At 40.8% G+C, this 22,425-nt stretch overlaps 1 protein-coding gene across 4 annotated transcripts in view; it reads left to right on the top strand.

The window, feature by feature from the left end:
• The window catches only part of adgrb3 (adhesion G protein-coupled receptor B3), a 224,876-nt gene that overhangs the window by 112,099 nt on the left and 90,352 nt on the right, over nt 1-22,425 (top strand). For all 4 annotated transcript variants that reach the window (XM_066662037.1, XM_066662039.1, XM_066662038.1 and 1 more), the window contains 5 exons: nt 6,413-6,577; nt 7,157-7,258; nt 11,712-11,818; nt 13,496-13,690; nt 16,440-16,508. In XM_066662037.1, the coding sequence (XP_066518134.1) occupies nt 6,413-6,577; nt 7,157-7,258; nt 11,712-11,818; nt 13,496-13,690; nt 16,440-16,508 (638 nt within the window). The remainder of the gene's footprint in view (nt 1-6,412; nt 6,578-7,156; nt 7,259-11,711; nt 11,819-13,495; nt 13,691-16,439; nt 16,509-22,425) is intronic.

Here is a 22,425-nt window from a genome sequence, read left to right as displayed (position 1 = left end):
CCGTCAAAAAACAACCCCTTTCCACCCTGCTGTTTTCTAGACAAGTCTATCCATTTTTTCCCACTTGTGTGTGTGAATGAAGTGTAAACTCTGCAGAGATCCATTTACACCACAAACTCCCACTTTCCATAGTGCTGTATTATATTTAGCTCTGCTGTGATTAGCATATTCCCTCGTCTGGCACTCTAAATTCAATTCACACAAACCTTGCTAATGAGCTGATGAGTTGAATCAGGTGTGTTTAATGAGGCAGAACGCTGAAGGCTGCAGTGCTTTGACCTGCAAAGACTGAAGTCTGACACGGGTTCACTATACTGACACCGCACATAGCTTTGTTATTTTGACAACTAGGCCTTTTTATCTTACACCAACAAGGGTAAAACTTGTATATGTGTTATTATCTTTTTAACCTGCTGTACACGTTTAATTAACAAGAACAAAAAAGGCTCTTTTCCACTGCTGTGTCAAACGTTTCTTAGCAAAGAGCATAACCTTTTCAGTAGCTTTTCCACATGGACACGGAACAGTTTGGAACAGAACAGCTATTAAACCATGCTCTGCCCAGTTTCCTCAGCACAGTATGACACAGATATGTTAAGCTTTTAGCTCTGGAGCAGAAAGGAGACCAAAGTGTTATAGATTGACAGCACTAAAGCACTCCCTTGTGGGGCATTCTCTAAATGTGAGTGAGTATGTGAGAAATAGTAACCCTTGAAGTGTATTTCAAGGAGCTGAGTATGTGAGAGAGCGAGAGTGAGTGAATAAGTGAGATAGTGATTGTAGTTAGTGAGTGAGTTACTGAGTGAGCATAGTATAGGTTAGCAAACTCTATCCCACTACATAATTCTAAAAACAGCACATCAGTGCATCACCATAAATTTGTTATACTACTAGTTCATGTGGTGTTCTCTTTACTTTATAAATTGTTCTTTACTTCACCTACAGATGTCAAACCATGCAGAGGATTACTGCAGGATGTTTGGTATCTTCTGGTACTATTCTTGAACCGGTACCAAATAAATACACTGGGAACCTGGACCAATGTATAAAGCACAGTTCCAGTTTCCTGGTGCCAGAAATTGAGATACTTTTTTCTTGTTCAAACATGTCACTTTGTGAGTGCAGTATATCGTTTAGAAAACTAGCTAATTAACCAAATGAGACTCTTTCGAAAAATGACCAGAATTTGTTAATGATGGTAATTATGACAGTTCCAGCTGTCTCACAAGCAGGTGGCAAATGAACTCGAAGTAGGACTATAAGTTCCACTGGTTTCTGTTTGGATTTATTTTTGTTTTTAAATGTTCAGTGAAAAAAAATGACCATACGGTGCAAAATTAAATTGACAAGTTGTAAACAGTCATTCAGAGAGGCTTGATATAAAGCCGTGCATTGTAGATAAACATACTGGCACAATTTTCTCAATAGTGGTGAAAGGAACCAGAGGTTGCTATGACTCCAGCAATAATTACACCATTATATTTGCTGTCCCAGAGACAAGGAAATCAGAATTAATCTATACAGAAAAAGTGGAGAATTCAGGGAACAGTTGTTTACAGGTACATTCTAATTACACATTGTGTGTCAGAGATGGGCTGTGCTTTAATGGTTGTAAACACAATGGGCTGAAATAGTGCTAACACAAAAAATTGCATTGTTAATTAACCCATCGTTTCTGAGAGTGTATGGACTTAGACGAACATTAAGGTATTCAGTCACAGTGAGCCCACAAAGGCATTACAGTTCATTATACCCATTATACTTCAGTACACAGAGGAAAAAAAGAGCATAGATAAAGGGAAATGCCATTAAACTATTACAACTTAGCTGTAGCATTTATAGGCTCTTAATGGAAGATATGACCATGGGCTGAAAAAGCCTTTTTTTTTTTTCGCTCTGGAGTGGTTAATGTCTTAATATTGGCAGTAATAGTCTGTTATTTTTAAGGGACAAGTCATGTGACCATCACAGGCCAGTGAGCCAAAAGTTTGCAGATTTATGCCAAAAGGCAAGCATGTGTTTCTTGGTTAAAAGTGTTAGCAAATCAGTGTGATTTTTTTCATTGGGTTTTTTTTTTTTTGGCTTTTTACAGTCCTTAACTCAAGGCTGTGTGCTTTTAACAATGACATTATAAAATGTTTATTTATTCATGTAGATTATTTAAATTACTGATATTTCCCATTATACAGCAGTTCACACCATCTATCTGGCTGAGAAAACTAATTGAGAAAACCTGATTTGGAACCACAGACTCTGCGCTGACTCTTTGTTTGACTCTATGCAATGGACTGTGCTCCACTTGTTGGAAGGAAGTGGCAGTATTATTTTTTTGTATTAATACTGCATATAGGAAATAACTTTTTCTGAGTTATTTTTGAGAAATATTGTATAAATCAGAATGGCACTCAATTTTGTGCTTTATCACAGATCGTTACTTGTAAACCAAAGCTTCTTAATCAATATTTATAATTTTTACTGCCTTCAAGTCAACTGAAAAGGCCATAGGAAAGCTAAAAACACAAGTGGTACTGAATTGCTGTCTTATTAGGCCTTTTAAATTCACATACCCCCAACATTTCATAAATAATGGACAAGTAAAATAGGTGGGAATACCAAGAGTTTGTGTCATTGAGACATTGCAGATGGTTATGGTGTATGTAATCATGTAGAAGTAGATCTAATTCCTGTGTATATGCATCTTTCTTCCATGCATGCCATTCTCAGATCAACTCTAACACATCAAATCTAGAGAGTTCAATTAGTATTTTAGGTTCCAGGAAAATGTGATTGCTTTTATATCTTGTCCCGTTGCTCTTCAGGCATTAATAATAATAGACTTATTATAGAATAATGTTTTTTTTTATCTTACTGAATCTTTCTGGAAGATGTTTTAGTAAAATAGTCATATTGTTCTCTGCTAATGAGGAAACTAGATACCACATAGAAGAACACGGGATGAGTTTCTGAGAGTACTCCGGTAGCTGTCGGTTATGGTCTTATGGTCTTCCAAAGAAAAGGCTTCAAGAAGAAATGTGTTGAATGATTCTTCATTGTTTTCTTAGACTGAATTTTAGACTGAATTTATTTCCTTAGTGCTCTAAGGAACTCCTTAGTCTTCAGTTTCACTGCCATAGTTATCGTTAGCTATTTTCATAGATGTGTAATTTACATGAGCTACAGAGAAAATACCTTATCTACTAATACAAGTTAAATAGCAAGTAATTTATGTTATTACTATGTTTACTTTAAATGCAGTATTATTATTATCATCATTATCGGAACATATGATCTGTACATTGTGTTTCAAATATCTACCCATAAGAACAAATATTTTTAAAGAAACATATCAGTGCAGTTTTAATATTTTTGCATGATTCCATCTAAATCAATAAAGTATTAACTGATTTCTAATACAAACTCCTGCTGAACCCAACAAATGGCTTCTTTACAAACACTAATATTTCTCCTAAAGTCTGAGTAGACTTACAAATCACTGACGACCCAACTACTCAATCTATGAGTTATTGATGTATTTAGAGAAAACTGAACTGAACTTAAGTATTAGATGGGATACTGAGCGATGTGTTTTGTACTCCATTTGTGCCTGCATTTTATTAAGATATAAATATTTATTAATACCTGCTGCGACACTTTAGCAAATGGCAAATTATGCTTTTTGAAAAACCTTGAAAATCTGGGTTTCAGGGACTATATAATCCAAATAACAACTACATTCAATGCAGTTTCAACACATTCGTATTTAAAAGGCGTGTCACAATTCACAAAACACAAAAGACGTAATTATATAGCTTTTAGGTTGGTCCCCTAGAGCATTTACCAAAAAAGTGCCCCACTTTTCCTTTAGTTTTTGAGACAGGCAGTAGTCTTGTTTGGGGAATTGCGGGAGCAGGAGAGGACTGCAGCAGGTAATGAATATCAACTGAAAAACAATACTGAAAAAGTTGAAGTTGAGAACTACATGCATTTATTTTTATGAAACACAAATTACATAAAGAAATGTGTGAATTTGGTGAATGTTAAGAGGCCAGCAGTGGTGCAGTTTGTAATTCTAGCCATAGGCTTCATTAAGATGTATTCCAAATATGTTGTTTTATATAGACTGTAATGTAAATTCACAGATGAAACAGAACATTAACACCGATTATTCCACAGTGACTGGACGCTAAGGTCTGGGAAATAGTCTACAGTAATAGGTGGTGAGCCAGCAGTTGCACCTTATAGTTGATGTGTTAGAATGGGGAGAGACAAAGCAGATGTGAAGACCTCAGTGACAAGGGCCAAATCGTTATGGCCAGACAATCGGGCAGCCAAAGCTTATTGATGTGTGAGGGCAGTGAGGCCTAGTCCATTTGGTCTGAACTGACAGAAAGGATACAAGTCACAGACATGTTTAATGATAGTTATGGGAGGAACGTGTCATAACACAGTGAATTTCATTTGGCTGTGTATTGGGCTGTGGAGCCACTGACCAGGCAGAATGTCCATGCTAACATCTGTCCACTGTCCAAATCACCTATGACGGGCCTGAGATTGTCAGAACTGGACCTTGGAGCAATGAAAGAAGGTTATGTGCCATGAGTCCTGTTTTGTTTTACATCACATGGATGACTGGGTGTGTTGACATGATGGAGCAGTGATGTTCTGGACGCATTGATGTGGGTACAAAACCTTCCTAAACAGCTTATAAGAGGTGTTTTTAAATGTTTGGTGTATAATAGATTTCATTGATTAAATTATTACACAACACACTCTGCTATAGCTTATTTTCCAGAGCTATAGTGTGAATACCTTGCTGGTCTCTGACCCAAGACCTGTAGTGACCGACTGTGATAGCATAAATACAAGAAAAACGTGTTGCGTGTGGTGAAGGCACATGTTCCAGCAGCAAAAAGGGTTCAAACGTTGTGTTTGTATTGCCTAAAGTGTGAGAAGAATGAAAAGCATAAGACGGAAGCCATACAACTGAATGAACCTTGGTGATCCAGACTAACCTCAAGAGATTTTTGTGCGTTTTTTTTTTTTTAATGTTCTGGATTGAGGTTACATCTTGCCGCATTTCACGGAAATAAGATACTGGCCTTTTTCTCGGCAATGTCATTTCCTGTTTTGTAGGCTAGCGCTACGCAGGGCTCTTACATTTAAACTTTTTAATTCACATTTGTCCTTGGGCGTGTAGCAAGAGAAGGAGAGGTGAGCGCTGGTCAGCTCCGAGTAAATGGTCTCCTTTCACGTGCTCATGGTGCCTTTCAGACGAAGGGTTTATGATTTATAATGGCTCTGAGTAGTGCCATCTGTTTTTTTCCTCCCAATGCAAGATTTTATGCTGTTCATTAAAAGGCCATAAACCATGCCGCTGCCTTTTTGAACCTTTGTCATAAAATGTGTTTTAATATTGGCAAAGTGAGAGAAATTATTGCCACAGTCGCCAGGCACCCACTTCTCACTCATAAAGGGGATACATATATCCCGTGATTACAAGTGTCACCATAATGATTTTTATTAATTAAATCAAGCCAAAAATTCTGCCAAAGCCCCATTTGTGCGGTATATCTGAAGCCTGTAATACATGGCCATGTCAAAGGAAAGTCTACAGCTGCTTAAAAGCTAATTTAACTGTTGTTTTGGGTGATAAAATGAGCCGATTTCAATGCTCACCATAACCACATGTTGTGATGCCTCCAGAAAGCAGCACAGACAATGTTGAAGGTGGCATTTGTGCAAAGGTCAGATCACATTACTGGGATTGGAACGGATGAATGTAATGAAAGATGAGCAGACAATACAAAGCTGAAAAGAATGGAACGATGCAGATGGTCGTCTCCGCGAAAGCCCATCTCTGCTGGAGCCTGTTTTAATATTTATCCTTGAACAAATGATTTTTTTTCTCTGTTTATCTCTTTTGGTCATCATTATTTATAGATTACCAATTGCTGACCTTTAACGGGATCTGGTTCTACACTTTAATTCCACCACAGTCCCCCCCTCGTCACTACCGCGCCACTGAAAATGGACTGCAATATTTGACTTGATGTGAATGTATACATCCGTTTCTCGTGTGCAAAATGTATTACATTTACATAGTTATGGCCAGAAGAAAGAAAATAATATTAAAGCGCAAGTGGAAAGTTGTAAGACGCATTGTATCTCACACAGTGTTAGAGGTTTCACCACTTAATGGGATTTTACACTCCTTCTATTTACAACCGAAAATAACTAATGTACAGCTGCTCAATGGCCTGTTGTTTTATTAAGTATCATATATCCTTGCCATGTTGCCCACCCTTATTGGAAAGTGAAACTGTTGAGTGTGAAATACTCAGTTGGACCACCGCTTATGTGTGAAAAACACTAACAGTGTAACACTCTCTTTACTGTTGTCTGCGCCTTACAGCGAATGGCCAGTGGAACCCATGGGGGCCATGGAGCGGCTGCTCAAAGTCGTGTGATGGCGGATGGCAGAGGCGGGTGCGTGTGTGCCAGGGGCTCGCCGTCACAGGGCAGCAGTGCGAGGGCAATGGAGAGGAGGTCCGCAAATGCAGTGAGCAGCGTTGCCCAGGTAACCCTTTTGGATAATGGAGCCCCCTGAGTCAATTACATGGGAATGGGCAAAGATTGGGGCTGAATGGAAGTCTGGTGTGAGGATAATTATTTGCCTTTTCTTAGAACTATATGAGTGTGTGCAGTGCACCATTATTTATTCAGCAGTCTAGGGAGGGCCATGTGCATCCGTACAGCCTGTGCAAGCATTTCTAGAATAGAGCCTCATGTGGTTTTTTTGTTGTTGTTGTTGTTTATTTTTTTCTGCTCTAGGTTTGTATTTAATGGATAATTAATTTGTTTGCAAACGGTGCAGTTTTTTAAAATTATTTATTTATTTTTAGCATGAACTTAGGTAATACAGCTGTATGCTTGCCAACACATTCTCACACTCACAGCAGGAAAGCAGCCACATCCAACCAGCACTAGAAAATGTTCTATAGGCACTCATAATCAGAGTAAATCTACCCTCACATATCAGGGATCATTGAGGGGATTTCACTGTAATTGAATCGATATTGGATGAAATTTTGCACACAGCCATCTTCCGATTTGCAGAAATCCTTTTAAATAAGCCCCCCTGTCTTCTCATCTGCAGCTCCATATGAGATTTGTCCTGAAGACTATGCAGTTTCCATGCTGTGGAGGAGAACACCGTCTGGAGAACTGGCCTTCAATAGATGTCCACCCAATGCCACAGGTAAGAAATTCTAATTTGGTATTTGAAGATATTTTTACATGTTTATCATTTCATCATTGGTAGGATTGAACGTTTTTAAGGTTACTTCATTAACACGGTGATATTTGGTTGAAAACTCACTGATCTTAACATCAAACTGAGGTGATAACCTCAAAGTCTGTGGTTGAACTGCCAAGAAATTTGATTACAGTCTGGAACCAGAAACCTTTTGGAGCAATATTTTTCCAAAGGGAATAGTGTCTCAAAAATGGAATGAAATGCCATTCGGTTTGATGAATTGCTTCCTAATGCATTTTTAGGCATTGTACAATTACCCGAAGTTTGTGAGGCCATTGTTTGCCACTTTCTGTAACTGACTTACCCAAGTTCATTCTCTTTTTCTCTCGCGAGGACAGATGAGAATTACAGAACGCTGGCAAAAATCCAAACGAGGGACTTCACATTAACCAGGACTTTACCATGGTATCTTTGTTCAAGCAAAGAACTGAAACAGCTAGGTTCCGTGGTAACAATCTACCTAATAACAGCAGTACATTAAGCACCAGTGCGGCTAAATCACTCAAACGTAAATTATCCTACATATAATGTGTTTTGGTGGGGCCACACTAAAGCAAATTACTCAGCATATTGTAAGTCGAATTAAAGTATAATTACTACTGCAAAATAACCACTGTGTTTCTGTATGCAAAAGCAAATGATAAAGATTTTGTTCTGTATGTGGATGTTTTTGTTTAGGCTCTGAGGAAGCACAGTGGGCTACAGGGAAATGTTTGCGAGTTGCACACTGGTGGGTTTTATACGCTTGAGTCTGTGTGTACCTAGAGATTCCCTCTCATTTACATAGCGCTGAGGCCTCCAGCTTTTTGTCAACATTTCTCGATCCGCATTTGGATGAGAAGAAAAGAACAAGGGCAAACGGAGGACAGAGGGCCGATTCTTATCCATGGCCCCAGTTGGTTGCTCCTAGCTTTGGCTGAGTGAGGAACAATCACATTCTCTCTCTCTCCCTCTCTCTCTCTCTCTCTCTCTCTCTCTCAATATCTCTCCCTCCCTCTCTGGACCTGTTGGTTTATCTGTGTGGGTCCTGCTGAAGATGCTCTTATAAGAGAGAGGGACAAGTCTTCTGTATTGTGCAACACCCCCCCACTCCACCTCCTCCCTAAACAACCACCCGCCGCTTCGTAGCTCCACTATCTCTCTCAGCGCCATTGTGTCCTTGAGAGAGCAGGTGCAGGGAGGAGAAGAGGAAGGTCTAGGCGGAGTGAGGGAAGAGCTGCCGACTGGAGCCAGAGATAACAGCCAGCAGCCCAGGTGTGGCTAGCTGAGAGCAGAGAGGAGCATATTATACCCAGAGTGTGTGCCTGTGTGTGTTTGTGTGTGTGAGAGAGAGAGGGTTAGATCACTGTGTTAACCATAGTAGAGTTAGGATTAATTCTGGTAAAGATGTGACTATTTGACTAGATTGTTTCATTCCATTTGCATAATATACTGCCTAATACGTTAGTTTGGACTGGGTAAAAAGACACATTGTTTATTTTAATTTGAAGCTTTGAAGTAATAAAATACAATTATGTCATTTTTCTGCCAGTGCACAGCTTCTATTTACTTTCTGAGTTTATCATACAGGAAAGAATGGCCACACAGTGTCATTGATTCGAAATACTAAATATCACCCTTAATGATATTTTATTCACACTTACTTAAATGGGATTGAGTGAGTGACTGAGTTAAGTCCCATTTGATGCTTCAAAAATCATTTACATAATATGTAAAAATGTGCAAGAATGTTTGCACAGGCCACATTTACCAGTGCTCACAAAATTTTGCATATGACTGTATAAAAGAAAAGGGATAATAGCAGTTTTTCAAATCCACTAATGATACTGAAACTTTCAGTGCAGGTTGAGAGCATGGCTGGTCCTATATATTACTGGAAATACTACTAAACATGTTATTGTGCCTTGCTGAGGTGAAAAGGCTTGTGTGAATTGAGGGCACAGAGAGCTGCATATCCTGGAGTTTTTGTCTCCTTCTAAGTTCTCCAATGGTGAAAAACGTGGCAGACTATACCTACCACCTACACTGACCAGCAGTATTATTGGACATTGGTTTTCCAATTGAATCCATTGGATCAACAATGGATGATCAAAGAGATGGCAAAGAAATAAATTCAAGAAAACTACACGGATACATGCAACAATCATCAAGCGTCTGAATATGGAACCCTCAGGCGGTAGACACTCATCATATGACTGAGAAAGTGCTAGGAAGCCCTCTGACTACAGCTTGTGCACATGACGCAACAAGATTGACGCCTTCTGGACGTCTATTTGCAGATGCTGACAAGTGAGAAATGAGAAAGGCAAAGCAGCAAAAACAAAATCTCAGACAGGACCTGGAACGTTTGGAGTTTGGATCATGGTAAGATGGAAGTAGTGAAGATAGAAATGGCCTCTACGCATCAACATCTTTGGAAACGGCAAAGTGAAATGGAATGGACTACTTTTATTCATGTTCAAAAAAGGAATGATTTTTGTTGTTAGTAAGGATGTCAACACAGCTGTCAACAAACAAACAAACAAAAAACAACAGCAAAACCAAGTCAATAGAAAAGACAAATGAGCTAGGAACAGTTGAATTGCAAAAATGTCAAATTTATTCAGAGAATTCACAAACAAGCCATTAAGAAGCCTGAATATTGGACATATGAATATTTGACTGAATTGCTACAGTAAGAGCTTCTAATCTTTTCAGAAGTCTTTAGATATCAGAAAATTTCTGTTAGGAAATTTTTCTGTTAGCATTCAGCCTTAACATTAGTGAGGCCAGGTCCTAAGGTTGGGTGATTAATTCTGCATCATAGAAGCTACACGAGCTCAGGTGCCCCATCACTCCAGAGACAGCATTTCCAATTCTTCACATCCCCACGTTGGGTGCTTTAAATTGTCCTAGCCAATACTTGGCATTCAGCATTGTGACAGTAAGTTCATCTTCATGTGCTCCAGAAGGTGCCATTTCATACTTTGCTACAGTACGTCTGCAGAATTGAACACCTGTGTCCACTGTGGGTGGACCTAAAATATATAATTCACTAGCTAAAGGGGGCGACTTTCAAAAGTATCATTTTCTGCTACTGGTAAATGTCAACGTGGGATTGGCTGAAATACAATTGCTGAACTTGATTCAAGAGCTTTGAGTGAGAAAATCATGAAACAAAATGGCCGAACAAGCCCTCTAAAGCATGTACGCCATGGGGACCTAGGAGGTATAAGCCTTTAAGCGTGTGAAGCTCTAAGTGTGTGTGTTGTAAGCTAATGCATGGTTCAGCAGGGACTTCCAAGGGTGCCCCTTTGATCCACCACTGCGCTGTGGAGTGTCAGGCAGGGGAGCTGTGTCTGGGATGTCCCTGCATGGGTGCTGTGGAGCTGGGTAAATGCTGGAGGCGTCTCTGCTGTATTGGAGCAGTGTTGTGTGGGTTGGAGGGGATGCTGGAGCAATGCTGGATGAGTTGGAAGGAAACAGGGCTCCACTGGGATCTCCCTAGGTCTCAATCCAGGCACCTTCATCTGAATATATCTTATGGTTTAATCTTTTGTGAATATTTTCAGATATAACCTCAACATTTTTTGTTCTACATAAACTCCCCCCTCTAAAAATGGTATTTTGTAGTTAATAATACATTATTATACCACAGGATGCAATATAACATCATACATTTTACTCCTAGACATCCATACCTGGGCATGATGATGACTACAGTGGTCAAAGTCAGCCTTAACCACTGACAACACCTAATTTTTGTTGATCTGGGCATTAGCGTAACTTACAAAATTGACTAAACATGACTAGCAGACTATGTGCATCCTCCATTTGAGAACAGCATTTATGTATGAGCATTATCAGGTATATGTCAGTAACACACACTACAGTGTTTACTCTAACAAAGGTACTGCATGGAAACCTGCAGACTTGCTGAAGTCGCACAGGAGGGCGTTATGACCCTGTGCTCTCAAACAGACTTTGTTGGATGTGTGCATGTGTGTGTGTGGGTGTGTGTACTGCAGTGGCATTAGCACATGTGCGGCGCATGTGATTCCATGGCAGCAGCAGCATCTGAATATGAAGCTATGATTTTTTTTTTCTTTTTTCCTTTCCCGCTCTCAGTTTCTCTCTCGTATAGAAAGATGTGTGGGCTGTCAGGTGAAACGAGAAAAAGAAAAAAAAAGGATTACATGATCAAGAACTAAATCTCTCACTCTGTTTCTCCCTATTCCTATCCCTATCTCTTCTATTTCCTCTCTGCACCACTCTCTTCTATATTCTCTTTCATTGCCTCCCTCCCTCCCTCCCTACTTCTATCTTCTTTTCCCCAATCTTTCTCTTTTTCCCTGGCTTCTCTACCTTTCTCTCTCTGTCTCTCTCCCTCTCTCTCTCTCTCTCTCATCTTTCGCAGGCACCACTAGTCGACGCTGCTCACTGGATCACCGCGGGGTTGCCTACTGGGAGCAGCCTAGCTATGCCCGATGCATCGCAAATGAATACAGATACTTACAGCAATCAGTAGGTGCAAAGTCAGCTTCCTCTCACACTGCCTCCCTCCCTCTCTCCCTCTTTCTGGCATAGCATAAACACCATCTCAACCAACCCCCCCGACCGCTCTTCCCCACCGCCCTGAAGCCTCAGCGATGAAGGATTAACCGCTAACGGTGGGGAAGCGAATTAGAACATTAATACTGCAATTTTCCTAGCCGGCTAATGGACGATCCCCTCCTCTTCTGCACCTGGAGCTTATTCCTGCCCGGCACTCTTCTGTGAACACATTCTGCATAATTGTATGTGTGTGTATTCTTGTGTGTCTGAGTCTTGTGTGTTCTTTCCTTTAATCACAATCTGCAGTCCTACACCAGTTCATAAAAGGCTACCTATTACCTGCTAGTTGCAGTTCATGAAGCACAGCTGCCTGTCAGTTTAGTCCTGGCACAATTTTCCTTCTTGTTGCTGGGGGAAACCTACGCAAACAGTTCACTGATCATACATTTAACCCCAAGAGGCAGCAGTTGCTAACAATAAGAAAGAGTTTGTCCCCTCTAATCATTTAATCATGATTTTCAGAGCCACAGGAGTTGCTAAAATGCTAGCTATTACCTGCTAGCTGCATGAACAACAGCTGCCTTTGCATTTCGCTTAGATGTCTGGAAGCTAATGGAACACGGGCAAAAAATAAAATCACAATCGACAACTGTAACCACAATAGAGATTTCTCCCTAGATGGATGAGCATATAATGACACATGAGAACGGTTTACCAAGTTCTAACTGTTAGCATTTTCTCCTGATGTTCTCCTTCTCAGCTCCTTCTTTTGCTTAACTACGTCAAACTAAACTCATGTTTCAGGACTTGTAGAAGGTCATATTGTAAGAAACAGTGCTGCTCTAGTATAAATCCTCATACATACTGTATGATACATGACCAGATGAGTCACTGACCCGAGAGTGCTTCTGGTTCACTTCGTACGATAATTCCACTATCCAGATTTGCCCAGAGGAGCATAAATTCCCACTTTGAGCCATAGCTAGTCTCCATATTTCTCCTTCATGTTTTAAAGACTTTCACTTGCCATTCCCATGTTCATTAGTGGTCAGAGTCCTACTTTGTAGGCTGTGTGAAATGGAAAAAGGACCACATTGCAGATATATTGCCACATATTGCAATATGCTTTGAACGATATTAGAGCACAGTGCAGACCTTTGATGCAACAATTAAAAATTGGCCTTCATTGTTCTTATCAAAATGACTTAGGCATCCAATCAGATCCTAGTGGGCTAATTTACATATTGTACTATATGTCTGAACTTTGTAGACACTAACAAATTACTGAACTCTGCTATATTAAGGTACACCAACTGGACTTACACAGATGATCAATTGTGAATAAGCAGCCTGAAACAAAATGGAAAACCATGGCCAATTCCAGGCATCAACTAGAAGGCTATAAAGCCCACCAGCTTTGGGCCGGAGACCAGTGGAAAGAGCTGTGTTCTTTGAAGTGACCGAACTCCAACCTGTCCCGTCCTGTGTTTAATCAGCTATAACTGAATTTAACTGAAGAGTACACACCTTGAGCATGGGTTAAATACTGTTGTAATCAATCACTGGAAATGATCCAATAGTGCAATGTACTTTCTAAAGGTCACCCAGACCCAAGTTCTCTCTGTCTCTCTCTCGGCTCTGATACAGGTCCAAGGACACCTTGCTAAGGGTCAAAGAAATCTGGCTGGCGATGGGATGTCCCAAGTAACCAAAGTCTTGCTGGACCTCACTCAGAGACGCAACTTCTATGCTGGTGATCTGCTGTCATCCGTGGAGATCTTGCGAAATGTGACCGACACTTTTAAAAGGGCCAGCTATGAACCATCCTCTGACGATGTCCAGGTAAAAGCCCTATTAAAAGTCTTTTATTCCCAGTGCTTTCTTTTCTGAGCAGTTTTGTTATAATTGAATCAACACGACCTTGCTCACTTGTGTACATATATGTTTTAGCATTCTTAGTCCACTTACCTATTATTAATTAGCTTTAATATAATTCAGAACCTATTCAAGTGATATCAAAGCTCTTAAAAATGACTTAAAAGTACTGGTGGTCCTCGGGTTACGTCAGTCCTGGGTTACGATGTTTCGTGGTTACGACACATCTCCCATTTACTGTATAAAGTCTTGTTTTGTGTGCGGCGGAAAAATACACGGTTACGTGACTCGGGAACAAGGAGGACGGCATCACCCCAGTCGCATTGTATGCCATTTTAGCTTGCTGCTACGTCTTTCTCTCTCTCACACAGTATGTTATTTACGTTCGTATGTTCCGACTTACACCGAAAATCGGTTTATGACGCCCGATCAATCGGTTAGAACGGATCAGCGTCGTAAGTCAAGGACCCCTTGCAATCTTCAGAATCTTTCAGAATCATCTCTATTAGGTGCATTTTAAGCTCAACTAGCACAATTCTGAAAGGAAAATATTACACTGATGGTTGGGAATTGATTGTATGATACAGATTCAGAACTTCAGGTTCAAAGATTCTTTTAATGGGTTGGATGTGTAGCATTAAAGGGGAAGCCCAGCCCATTATCAAATTTCCTTCCAAATCTACAGAAAGAGTCATTTAGAGTGGTTTGATGTGAAATGTTCTATTCAAGAGAAACCTTCTGAGTCAAAATTTTTCACAGTGATGTGTTAGTACCTAAGCATCTGAAGAGTTTAATGGCTTTAAAAAGCACCTCTTGTAAAGTTATTACATGGAATAGTAACGACTGCCTGATGTCTGACTCATTGGATTATGAGAGTTCTGAGAACATGTTTTATCATAAAATACAATTTAAAAAAGATTCCCAGTGGAGTCATAAGTACAGGGATTTGTAAGAAAAAATGCTCTCTAATCTGGAATTTTGTTCTGGAATTTCACTGGTGGTTTTGGACCCTGGTAAGTGTTTTTTTTTTCTACAAATGCACCATTTCACATCAAACCACTCTATATGGTTTACTCTCAACTCTGAGACTGGTGGGACCTGCCTTTAAAGGCGCAGTATGCATGTGACCTGTTATGGGGCATACATACCTAGTGAGAAAATAAATAACTTGCTTATAACGACTTGTGCCAGAGTCGATAGCCATCCCCCCCTCCCGCCCCCTTCATGGGGAGCTTATGGGATTTAAGCTGCATGCCCCTACTGATAAGAGAGCCCCCACTCGCTCGCTCTCTCACTGTGTGTCCTCTCAATGAGATCATCTCAATCCGCCAAAACTGCTCCATTGTCGAAGGGCTCCCAAGGCCTCGGCCACGATAAATAGATTTTTCATGGATTGTGTTGGAGAGATAGTGTGTGTTTAGTGCGCTTTTGTGTGTGAGTGTGTGTGAGAGAAAGAGAGAGACAGAAAGAGAGGGAATAGGATGTATGCATCGGGAGCTGGGATGTGACTCATTTGCGACTCTTTCACCCCTCCCTGTGCAGACACTTGCATTAGCGCAGTGTTTAAGTAGACGCATTACCACCAGAGGGAGCATAAGCATTCGAGTAGAAAAACAAAAGGCACCGGTGCCAAGACACTGCCTCTCTCTCTCACACACAGTCTCTCACATACTCTCTCTCTCATCTCTTCTCCTTCAGAGTGAGCACAGGCAAAAGAGAAAATAAAAAAGAGAGTCCCTCTTTCCACCCATTCCACGTCAGCTGCCGCCTCCGGCCTCTAAGAGTCAGAGTTAGCATCGTTAAGCACGTTTAAAAACACACACCCCATCCTTCCACTGCTTCTGAATTCCACACACACGTCTGTGTTTTGGGCGAGATCAACCAGCTCCTGAATTGGAAGCAGCAGGGAGCTCTCCCAGGTGCCTTTTTTTTTTTTTTTTTTTTTGCCTGTGACGCTCTCTGACAGATCCTATCATCTCCCACAAATCACTGGTGTGGCTCCGCGCCATAATTGCCCAAGATGGTATTTGTTTAGATTGCGGGAGAGATCCTTCATTATGAAGTGCTCTCGTGTTCTCTCTTTCTCTGGATGTGTGTGTCTATTCATAAAGCACCTGCAGGAGGGGGAACTTGGAGCTAATGACAGTAGAAACAGGGCAAGGATGTGTTTGCTGAATCTGATCTGGATAAGCAGGAATGGTGGAAAAGGCGTTACATCAACATGCGGATATTTTCAAGTCGATATATTACAATAATAAGAGGTTGGAAAAGCCCAGCACGGGTTGCCACAAAGTCTGATTGTTGTTGTAATGTTCAGTAACTGATCTACACCTGGATTTTACATGTTACCTGCTGCTGTAGCTTTATGATATATTCTGTGCCTTAGAAATGCTGACAGCATCCATGATGTACAATATCGTGCATATTGTGAAGTCATTCATCACAAGAAAAATAGCATATCGTCATATCGCCCACCCCTCCCTATATGTCTTCTTTACTGTAGAACAAGAAAGCCATGTGCTCCAATATATGTTATTAATGAAAACACAAATCGTATCTGGCATCTTCCTTAACGCTTAAATAGCACCACGCAGGAATGGACAGTTAAATCTAACCACTATAAAAATTTCCTATCGATTTTTCCCCCAGCTTCTTCCACCGATCCAAACCTAATGACAGACGACTGACTACTTCTTTTTCTCCCTTCCCTCCACAGAACTTCTTCCAGATCATCAGTAATCTGCTGGAGGAAGAGAACCGAGAGAAATGGGAGGATGCTCAGCAGGTGAGCACCATGCTAAACCCCTTCAGCTTTCAAAGAACTGTCAACGGTTTTTACCACCAAGAACTGGCCACCGTTTTTTATTTTGCCTTTCCTTTTTCTGTTAAAGCAACGGTAGGACATGTTTTTACCTTATATTTACAGCTCCAAAATCATCTGGATGCTCCACTGACCTGTCATAGGGAGAATCAAGCCTCTGCCAGTCTCAGCACTGCAGAAACCGGACTATGTAACTTTGGAAGGAGGACTGAAAATGAATATAACTTTGAGAAGCATTTCAAACTACTTTTGCAGGAATTATTTTGGATTTTACAGCTTATCTGTGGCATTGTTGTCCTGTAGTCGGTGCAAATGAGAAAACCTGTTGATGCTTATAATAGAAGTCAGTGGGCAGATGGTGAATCATTCTGTTATAAGTCGGTGTAGTTCTTTCCTGCTGCAGATGCGGCAGATGAAGATTAGGATGGAAAATGCTGGAGTGACACAGAAGCGTCTTGACCCTTTGCAGTAACCACCGTCCATCGTTAAACACTGTATTGATCGCCTGCCTGAACATCACATGAGATTTCCATCACCGTGCCTTGAGCTTATCCACATGCTTTTACCATTCAGCGCCCCACGCCCAAATCGCTTCATTATAGTCGGATCACAAAAGGGCATGCTGTCTGCTGCATCTGGCTGCACACAAATGACTTGTGCAAGCAAAAAAGCAGCTCGAGGCAAATCGATCGCCATCACCGGCGCAGCAACTGTAGGTAATAGCAGGGTCATAGAGGGAGCCTGTCTGGACAGGCAGGGCTGCGTCACTTTCTGCTCCCCTGTCGAAAGCTGACCGCCCAGTCATGCTGATTCGGTGGGATTAGGTAGGTAGGCTGCAGTGTCCACTACATCCACATGGTGGCAGCAGCAGTGGCAGCACATGTCCAGTCCAGACGCTCTCTCTGCCTTTGATGACGCCATGTCTCTCTCCCTTTCTCTCTCTCCCTCTCTTTCCTGTGACACAGTCTTAAAGCAGCCGCAGGGATTTGACTACTGCCAAGCTCTATGTACATCAGAACAGGCAAAACAAAATCTCTGAGTGTATTATCATGGTATTTAAGCAAAATGTATTTTCTCCCTCCTCTTTATGTCTGAGCTAGTAATGCCTCTTAGACGTTACTTACTGAGGCCAGCAGTCATGTTAGCTGCCAGTCAGGCATAAGCAGCTTTATGCAAAAAAAAAAAAAAAAACATCTCACCAGTAGATCAGAAAGCCATGGCATTACAGCGAGTGGCTCTAATAGACCACTGTGGCCTTCAGCTGAGAAGGTTTCAGTCAAATTAGCCTTTCAGCCCCACTTTATGGTAAAAGATGCCGCCGCTGGGCTTTTATGCAAAATGACAATCATTGTAAAACCCTGCCAGGCGTTGTTTCCGGGTCAGAAGGCTGGTCAGGCAGGTCAGCTTGATGCAGAATTGATGTTCAAACTCCACACTGTCCTCAAAAACAAATAAGCCAGCCCTTTCCAATCAATTCCCAGCACTGACCCTGTCACCGCTCGAATCTCCGGGCCCACGCTAATCGCTAAAGGACATCTCAGGCCGTTGTCACCTCTGCCAGCAAATTATTGGCTCTAAAAGATCAACCTGGCAATATGTGGAAGCCAAAGTCCTATATATTTTCCACCGTGCAATTTACTTCTTTTTTTTTTTTCCCCACAAATTGGTAGGGGACCAGCTCAAGGGTTAGCATTCCTTTTCTCTTCCAAGTAATTGAGTCAATATCAGCTTTGTCCCAGCAGTCAGCCTCAGATTGTTGAACTCACATCCAAAGTCTTCTCTCTTGTTGCCTCAAGGAAACAGTCCTCCTTTGCTTCTCTAATTCAAAGCATTAGCAATAAGGAAAGCAGCAAGTTCATTAGTTCACTGCCTTGTACCAGTCATTAAGCGTCGGCTTGCCATTGTGTAAACACCAGACGATGACTAAAAATAAAGCAACAGCTATAGCGCTCTCTAATTATATCCTGGCACCTAAGAACCAGACACAGAGTTTTAGCATAGTATTTAGCAAGTCATAGCACTGAAACTGTAAGGACTGTGAACTTGTTGATATCACCTTTTTTCAATAATATGAAACATTATGAAAAGTTATTAGTAAGTAGAGTGGTGAATACAGCTGAAAATATTCAACACACCTGGGCACATTCTGTACGTCTCTGGAAATGTGCTGGTGGAGTTGACTGCAAATGTGATTTTCCTTAATTTACATAATTGTCATACTCATTAAACCATTAATTGACTCCTCCTGACCTATGGATGGGGTCAAGAAGATGACATCAGGATACAAAGGTTTCCTTCGTGGACAGATGTATTAATTGTAGAATAATAGAATAGTAAAAGACAGGAGGACCCAAACCATGTTAGCAAAATTAACTGAGCCACAAACTCTATGGGTCAACAGTTAAAGCCTATGCTGTTCTTTTAATGTTTGCCACTTATATTCTGCCACTTTGCCCATTTTGATCTGAAATCTGAGGCCAGCTAGGTCTTCTCAACATCTCCATTCATGCCTCAGAGTGTAGTATGTGTTTGTTGCTTACTGTTCTCATGCACTATCCCTGGCTTGAGTTTCTCCACTCATTTATTCTGGTTTGTCTTTTAATTAGTCTCCTCTCTTAACATGGATTTCCTAATATATGAAATGCATATGACTTTTCATATCAGCGGAAGTTGTAAGATACTAAGACTTTTAGGATACATTCAGTTAAATGCTGTTTTATTTATAGGGAGCATTTTAAAGCTGGTCTTTTCACAAATTAGCTTTGAGGAATTTCTGATCCTGGTCCCAAAGGATGAAGCAGAGGCTACAGTGGCAAGGGAAAACTCCCTCAGAACATTTGGAAGAAACTCTGTGAGGAATCAAGACTGAAAAGGGGGACCCATCCCTCCCTGGTCATTGCCAGAGTAAAGAATAAACAATGAGCAGTATATAAACAATGAGCAGTATATAAACAATGAGTAGTATATAAACAATGAGCAGTATATAAACAATGAGCATTATATAAACAATGAGTAGTATATAAACAATGAGCATTATATAAACAATGAGTATTATATAAACAATGAGTATTATATAAACAGTGAGCAGTATATAAACAATGAGCAGTATATAAACAATGAGTAGTATATAAACAATGAGTATTATATAAACAATGAGCAGTATATAAACAATGAGTAGTATATAAACAGTGAGCAGTATATAAACAATGAGCAGTATATAAACAATGAGTAGTATATAAACAATGAGTATTATATAAACAATGAGCAGTATATAAACAATGAGTAGTATATAAACAGTGAGCAGTATATAAACAATGAGCAGTATATAAACAATGAGTAGTATATAAACAATGAGCATTATATAAACAATGAGCAGTATATAAACAATGAGCAGTATATAAACAATGAGCAGTATATAAACAATGAGCAGTATATAAACAATGAGTAGTATATAAACAATGAGCATTATATAAACAATGAGCAGTATATAAACAATGAGTAGTATATAAACAGTGAGCAGTATATAAACAATGAGCAGTATATAAACAATGAGTAGTATATAAACAATGAGTAGTATATAGACAAAGATTAGTATGACCTCAGATGGAGTTATAGTGAGTGTACATTCGTTATAAGTGTGTTAAGACCTGTTTGAAGAACGTATAGTGTGAGGTAAGTGATCAATGAGCAGTTTGGCTTCATAGGAGGTGAGCAGGAACCCTCCATATATGAGGCTTATTCTGGAGAGTGGGTGGATTGTGTAGGTACTTATATATTTGGATTTCTGGCAGGCAGTTAGACATGTCCTAATGATGAACCGAGCTGTAGATGATTATAAAAAACCTTATATCTCTTGGAATGACGTTATAATAAAAAGAATACCTCAAAATCTTAAAAACAATGTTCAAATCTGAAGGAAGAATCCCTTCATCAGTCAGCTGCGTTATTTCACAGTGTAGGTTTTTAGCAACAGTCTGTGTCTGGGGTGATGTATTATAGAGCACTGGAATTCAAAACATAAGTAGCAATACTACTTAGTAATACCAACCAGTACTTTTGAACGGTAGTGTATGTGATTTGTTGTTTACATATACACACAAGCAGTGCTGCAGCAGTCCCTCCGCCTCTTTAATGGCTGTCTGTCTCATCCATTTCCCTCTCTACACCCTCCTGCCTGCACACATCACTAGCCCTGTTGCCATGGAGAGGGAGATGAGCCGATACTGCTCGAGAGGGTCTGTGGACTGGCGCCGGGCTGGCCACGGGGGGGACTGGCCAGCACGCACTGTTCTCTGACCCCAGTGAGTGTAAGAGGTTTGGCCCAAGTCTGGGAGCCTCCAGTGGAATTATTAGATGTTTGACTCCTCAGCTCCTCACTGTGGGTGTTAATTATCCAGCATCTCTCACTGTCTTTCTTTGTTTCTCTTAACCTCGAGACAGGGTGATAACTGAGCTTGGGTTTGGTTGACCGGGTTCATGTATGGTGTGAGGCTGTAAAGGTTTTGCTGGTGGTGGTGGTGGTGGTGTTTTTAAACTCTGATGACTATGCTAGCTTGCTGGCTAAATGAAATATGCCTTGTGTTCTTATTTTAATTTTGTTGAACCACTTAGCCCTAAGACATTATGTAAAGCAGATTCATCAGATGAGATAACTGACCTTGAATCAATGACACACATTCTACTTCGAGATTGCTCATGTGGCCATGCAGAGACTGACAAGTGTGTTGATGCAAGCAGGGGTTACCCTTGTAGCCAATGCTATTTAAACAATCCCATATTTAAAGGTATAATATACAAATACTGTTGAAAAAATGAATAGTGAGTTGTACTTAAGTGTTAGTTTAGTGGTTTATTCCTATGGAAGCATATCAGTACCAAAATTTAAATTAAAATATAATTCACAAAATGGGAAGGCATGGTGGCGCAACAGGTAGTGTCGTTCTCACACAGCTCCAGCTTTTCTCTGGGGGCTCCAGTTTCCTCCCACAGTTCAGAAACACACTTGATTGGCTGCTCGAAAGCGTCCCTAGGTGTGAGTGTGTGTCGCACTGTGCAGGACTGGCGCCCCCTCCAGGGTGTGTTCCTGCTTTGCGCCCAGTGATTCGGGGTAGGAAACCGCAACCCTAAACTGTCTATATTTCATAATTTGAATCATGTGATCAAGCAATAACTCTGTCGAAATGCTAATTTAAATGGTATTCACCTAATATGCATTTGCACTCAGTGACAATGCATTTAAAATGTAATGTTTAAACTCACCACCACGCTAGAAAAATGGAACTTCATATGGTAAGGGTTAAACAGCACCTCTCTGATTTACAATAACTTTATTACCCGTTTCCAACAAACAGTTGTTTTGCTGTCCATACTCTTAGCTGGCATCCCGAGCAAAACCTAGATTTGATCAAAGTGGATAGAGCTATCTTTTATGCTCTATCTCCCAGGATCTTGGAGGCATTTCAGAGCGATGGCAGACACAGATAGTGGGACCCAATCACCTGAAGCTCAATGATTGGATTAGCCAGACCAGCCTGCTATTGACTGAGGAGAGGACAGGTGCAGTGACAGGCCTTTGGCTGCAGCCGGGAGGGATTTGTGTGTGGGGGGTGAGTGTGAAGGGGGCGTGTTGACCCAGGCCTGAATGCCTGCGCTGCATTTGCTCTGACACTGATGGTCAGTCCCAAAGGATGACCACAGTGCCCTGCACAATCACTCTTCAATATGGGCTTGTCTGCCTGAAGGCTTGAAGAGACACCCAGAGAGAGTCACAGAGCACAGAGATTCACTGCAGAGCACTCTACTCCGGCAAAATAAAAAAGATTTTCACAACTCCAAAGACTTGTTTGCTGTGCAAAGATGAAGAGGGAACGCGTGAAAATAC

This window comes from Hoplias malabaricus, chromosome 2 (genome assembly GCF_029633855.1).
Source record: "Hoplias malabaricus isolate fHopMal1 chromosome 2, fHopMal1.hap1, whole genome shotgun sequence".
In the NCBI taxonomy this organism is placed as follows: Eukaryota; Metazoa; Chordata; class Actinopteri; order Characiformes; family Erythrinidae; genus Hoplias; species Hoplias malabaricus.
This window is presented reverse-complemented; position numbering and strand designations above follow the sequence as displayed.